Source organism: Panthera leo, chromosome D4, assembly GCF_018350215.1.
Source record: "Panthera leo isolate Ple1 chromosome D4, P.leo_Ple1_pat1.1, whole genome shotgun sequence".
Taxonomy (NCBI): Eukaryota; Metazoa; Chordata; class Mammalia; order Carnivora; family Felidae; genus Panthera; species Panthera leo.
Window position 1 is genome coordinate 66,690,155 of NC_056691.1, and position 6,000 is coordinate 66,696,154.

Here is a 6,000-nt window from a genome sequence, read left to right on the forward strand (position 1 = left end):
ATAAAAATGAAAATGAGAGTAAAATTTGAAACCATCTAAATTCCCTTTTTTTCAACAAGTATGTACCTAGTGCCTCCTTTTTGCCAGCACTGTTTTGAATGCTGAGGGTACAGTGGTGAAAACAGACAAAAGCCTTTGCCCTCATAAAGCACATTAGGGAAATGTTTATACACTATTATGTAACCTTTAAAAATATACATGAATATCAGGGACGTAGGAAATGTTTATAATATAATGTGAGGTGAAAAGAACACAGGGTTGGCCGAAGACAAAAGGGAAGTCATAAACCTGAAATAGGTATGCTACAATGGGGAAATTATGAGCGAATTTTTCTTTTTTAAAAATTCACTTTACTTTTATACTGGGTTTTCAAACAGATAAGGAAACATCAAAAATTTTTAAAAATAGAACTGGTAAAAATCCTATGTTGGCTGTTTAAAATTTTGTGCCAAGCATTTCATTTGGAAAGAGTTGCTGTTAAATATGTTTATTTTCTGAAGTCTTTGTAACTATTAACCCTTTGCTAATAGGATACTATTTGATAGTAGGATTCTAAAGGATACTGTATGTAAGTTCAGTTGCCATCTAAGAAACTCTTCTATAAAGGGGTATTATTTCTCTTCCCTAAGAGAGAGAAATTACCCACTCCTGGTGGGAAAAATATGAGTCAGAAGTCAAGAGTCAGATGCTTTAGCGACTGAGCCACCCAGGCACCCCAACCTGAAACTATTCTAAAATTAAAAAGTAAATTTAAATTTAAAAAATAGGAAGAAAGAACTCAATCTCAGACAAATTACGACTGGCCTGAGCCAAGTATTCAGACCACAAGACCGTAACTAAACATCAACCACTATCAAATGTCAGACTAATAGGCTCTGTTATTTTCAATCACAAGAAAAAAAAATCATGAAAGTTGAAACTGCAAATGAAAATATGTAAAATCATAAAACATGGAACTGATGAGACAGCAAAGTTTAGAAAAGGTGTTGTGGAAAATAGGAAAGCATTGTAATTTCTTGAGTGAGGGACTTGAGGTAGTGAGAGGATTGACTTAAGGATTTATTCAGCCAACAGTGCAAAATGGGTTGCAGATGAGGAGGAATCTGCGACAGGGGATCAGCAAAAAGGCAGTAACTGGCGTGTGAGACAAAAGTCTCAAGACCAAAGCTCTAAAACGAAACTCAGGGCAAGGAGGGCAAGGGTTTCAAGCAATGGTATTCTTCCCCCCACCCCCCCAGTTTATTTTACTTTATTTATTTATTTATTTATTTATTTATTTAATATAATTTATTGTCAAGTTAGTTAGCATACAGTGTATACAGTGTGATCTTGGTTTTTGGGGTAGATTCCCCCGACTCATCACTTACATACAACACCCAGTGCTCATCCCAACAAGTGCCCTCCTCAGTGCCCATCTCCCATTCTCCCTTCTCCCCCGCCTTCCCTCTCTCTCTGTTGGAAACTATTTTTTCCCCTTCCCTTCCCCCGTGGTCTTTTGTTAAGTTTCTCAAGTTCCACATATGAGTGAAAACATGATATGTGTCTTTTTCTGAATGACTTATTTCACTTAGCATAATACCCTCCAGTTCCATCTACATTGTTGCAAATGGCAGGATTTCATTCTTTCTCATTGACAAGTAGTATTTCATTGTATATATAAACCACATCTTCTTTATCCATTCATCAGTTGATGGACATTTGGGCTCTTTCCAGAATTTGGCTATTGTTGAAAGCACTGCTATAAACATTGGGGTACATGTGCCCCTATGAATCAACACCCCTGTATCCTTTGGATAAATTCCTAGTAGTGCTACTGCTGGGTCATAGGGCAATTCTACTTTTAATATTTTGAGGAACCTCCACACTGTTTTCCAGAGTGGCTGCACCAATTTGCATTCCCACCAACAGTGCCAGAGGGTTCCCGTTTCTCCAAATCCTCTCCAGCATCTGTCATTTCCTGAGTTGTTAATTTTAGCCACTCTGACCAGTGTGAGGTGGTATCTCATTGTGGTTTTGATTTGTATTTCCCTGATGATGAGTGATGTTGAGCATCTTTTCATGTGTCTGTTGGCCATCAATTGTATTCTTAGTGCCATATACAACCTGTTTTAGGCACCTGGGGATAAGCAGAGCTTACTGGGGAGACATGTATCAGGGGGGTCCTAGCCTGACTTTCCTGAACATTTGAATATTAGAACTACTTCATGTCCCCTTATTCAAGTCCAAGCTCTTCTGGTGTCTTGTCAGGACTGTATCTTATCACCTCTGCTTGTCCTTTCGGTAGACCTGTGCTTGTTTGATAGTAGAGCTGGAGTTAACGTTTCTTTTCTATTTTTAACCCATCCTAATGGGTTTTAAAAAGCTTTTTATTTGGAAAACATTTCAAGCTTATAGAAAAGCTGCAAGGATAAGAATAGTACATAGGGCACTATAGACTCTTGTTACACCTATTGTTATACATCTCTATGTGTGTGTGTGTGTGTGTGTGTGTGTGTATCTATCTATCTATAGATATACCCAATATTTTTGAGCCATGTGAGAATTATTCACATATATCATGGCCTTTTAGTCCTAATGACTTCCTTGTGTATTTCCTAAGAATAAGGATATCCTTTTATAAAACCACGGTATAGTTGTCAAGTTTGGTACATTTACTCAGTCATTGTTTCCTGAATTGAACTGAACTATGGGAACACCCATTATCCTGGTTTGACCTGTCCTACTGCTGAGTCATGGGAGTGAAAAATCTAAAGCCTCATTTGAATTTCAGGTTTGAGTCCTTGAGAAAACCACAGATTCAGATTTTTCAGATTACTTTCGAATTTGATTCATTATGTGGTTTTTTTTTTTTTTTTTTTTTTTTGATTCTGTGGTTCAGCTATTCTGAAAACATCCTTCTCAAAGAATAATGCTGATATCAGCATTGGTGGGTACTAACCGGATGTTCATTATCAGGTCAGGCACTGTTCTGAGCACTTTGTATTTATTAATGCATTTAATCCTCACAACAGCCGTAAAGGAACATACCGTGACTGTCTTCATTTTGTACGTGGGGAAGTGTAGGCATGGGAATCAAATAGCTTGATCATAAATATATAGCTGATAAGGGTATAAAATCAAGATTTGAACCCAGGCTCTCAGACACCTTTCTTATTTGTTAATCTACGTGCTTGTGCGTGTGTGTGTGTGTGTGTGTGTGTGTGTGTGTGTATTTAGCCTTCTTACATTTCACAGTGTCTTCTCTACAGATGATCCCATGCTATTTCTTGTTATTGATTGATTCTCATTGTGTCCTGTTCCCCTAGGAGAGAAGCATTCATTTTCTTGATGTTTTATTTTGCAGCTGAAGCGAAGGTGACTGGTCCCATGAGCCCGGAAGAATGAATTCAGAAGAGGCTGTTTACACGAGGATCTCCCACTCACCAGCTGTTGAGACTCTGTGGATGAAGAGCAGGATCTTATTACCTCAATGGAAGTGTGCGACCATGTTCCCGAACCAACAGCAAAGTGGATTTGGTACAGTGGGGCTGCCTAATAAATGATTCATCAGAAGTATTTGATACAAATCTGTCTTGAAGCAATGTCTTCAAATTTAGTGTTGCCTTCTTATCTGGCCTCATGTATGTTTGTGTGACCTCTGCTGCTTCTCTCTCCAGTGCACTGCTGGCCTGAAGGCTGGATCCACAATGGAATTCTCTTCATTCAGGCTATTTATAGAGCCAGCGTGGGTTCCTAACTATTTATTGAATGCCTGTTTCATGCCAATCATTAAGCTGGATGCTTTAAAACATTTAATCTTCACAAAAATCCTATAAGGTTGCACCTACCATCTCTGTTTTGCCCACGAGGAAGAAGAGGCTCAGAGAGGTTGTGCACTATGTGTAAGATCACACAGTTGGCAGAATCGGGGCTCAAATCTAAAAGGCTCTTCACTTTAACACATTGCTTTGCCTATCACTACTGCAGGGATGATTAGCCCATCATATCATCACTGGTATTCCTCTTATAAATAGAGGTGGTGGGGGGTGGGGACAACACCTGGGGGGTTCAGTAGTTTAAGCGTCCAACTCTTGATTTTGGCTCAGGTCATGTCACAGTTGGTGACTTCGAGCTCTGCGTGGAGCTCTGTGCTGATAGCTTGGAGCCTGCTTGAGATTCTCTCCCTCTCTCTCTCTGCCTCTCTCTCTCTGCCCCTACACTGCTTTCTCTCTCTCTCTCTCTCTTTCTAAAAATAAATAAATAAAATTAAAAAAAAACAGACGTGAGGATGGTAGCGTGTGTGTATAGGAAGTGTCTGAGAGGGAGGGCCAGGGAGGCTTTAGAGACACTAAAAGAACACTATGTTCTTTTAGATTAAAGGTTGATAAACTGTGGCCTGTGTGTCAGATCCAGCTCCCAGCCTATTTTTGTAAATAAAGTTTTATGGGAACACAGCCATCTCCAATCCTGTATGTATTGTCTATGACTGCTCTCTCTACAATGGCATAGTTGCATAGTTGTGGCAGAGATCGTATGGCCTGAAAAGCCTAAAATATTGATCCCTGTTTTAGGTGATTTAGGAAGAAAGCCAACAGTTTTCATTAAGGCCAATTTATTATTTTTCCCATTGGACTGAAAAACTACTTAAAGGTTTGTAATGCTGAGATAATCATTATATTCTAATGGTGGTGGTGGTGGTGGTGGTGGCGATGGCAGAGTGGGGGATGGGAGCAGGGGTGGGGGTGGGGGTTTGGGGGAATCTAACCTGGGAAGGTTAAGGGGCAGGGAGTAGAAGGCAGAGGTCTGGCCTGCGGGTTCCCAGTCAACTCCTCACCCCAGACACATCCCACTCATGTCCTTCCTATTCCTCCTGCCAAATCAAGTTTCCTAAAATAACCCTTTGCTCATAAACTTGTAAGTGGCTTCCCACTTGCAACATGCTCAAATCCCAACACCCCAGCCTGGAATTTAGAGACCATAACAATCTGACCCCTACTAATCTCTCTTTCCACCCTCCTCTTTTGTTTTTTTTTTAATCATGAGGAAGTCATGCCAAATGTGAGTTTATATTTCAAAGCCAATTTATTTGCCTTTGATTCACCTTTTTTTAGTTTTTAATGTTAATTCCAGTATAATTAACATACAGTGTTATATTAGTTTTAGGTATAAAATATAGTGTTTCAACAATTCTATACATCATTCAGTGCTCATCATGATAAGTGTACTCTTTAATCCCCATCACCTATTTCACCCATCCCCCACCCTTTAATGTACTTTTATGTAAGCAGAGAAGTAAACATGTGAAAGTATTTGATAACAGGAAACCAGGCTGAGCTTTCCTATATGATGGCACTGCACCTAAGCTAAAACTTATAAACAAAAGGAAAATTTGTAAAGGTGTCTACTTTCTAACAGTAGACATTACGCATTTATATTTTGAAAAAATACTCTAGCTAAAACTTCTGTTTTGTTTTCAAGTTGTAATATAAGCTTTTCCCCAGGAGTGCCTGGGTGGCTCCATCAGTTGGGTGTCCGACTCTTGATTTCGGCTCAGGTCATGATCTCATGGTTTGTGAGTTCAAGTCTGATGTCCTACTCCACACTGCCAGTGTGGGGCCTGCCTGGGATCCTCTCTCTCTGACCCTTCCCCCATCAAAAATAGATAAACAAGCCTTAAAAATAAAAAAAGCTTTCTCCCATATTGGTGTGTATTTTTCATAAAGATAATTTTTCATGCTGCAGAATATTCCGTGTCTTTAAAAAAATTTTTTTAGGGGCGCCTGGGTGGCTCAGTCGGTTGAGCGTCCGACTTCAGCTCGGGTCATGATCTCACAGTCTGTGAGTTCAAGCCCCGCGTCGGGCTCTGTGCTGACAGCTCAGAGCCTGGAGCTTGTTTCAGATTCTGTGTCTCCCTCTCTCTCTGACCCTCCCCGTTCATGGTCTGTGTCTCTCTGTCTCAAAAATAAATAAACGTTAAAAAAATTAAAATAAATAAATAAATAAATTTTTTAAATGTGTATT

The 6,000-nt window shown here is 39.6% G+C and overlaps 1 protein-coding gene across 1 annotated transcript in view; it reads left to right on the forward strand.

The window, feature by feature from the left end:
- SLC44A1 (solute carrier family 44 member 1) overlaps positions 1-4,180 on the forward strand; it is a 201,718-nt gene extending 197,538 nt beyond the window's left edge. The window contains exon 16 of the mRNA XM_042912468.1: positions 3,344-4,180. Coding sequence (XP_042768402.1) covers positions 3,344-3,358 — 15 coding nt within the window. The 3' untranslated portion in view covers positions 3,359-4,180. The remainder of the gene's footprint in view (positions 1-3,343) is intronic.
- Positions 4,181-6,000: the final 1,820 nt, after the last annotated feature.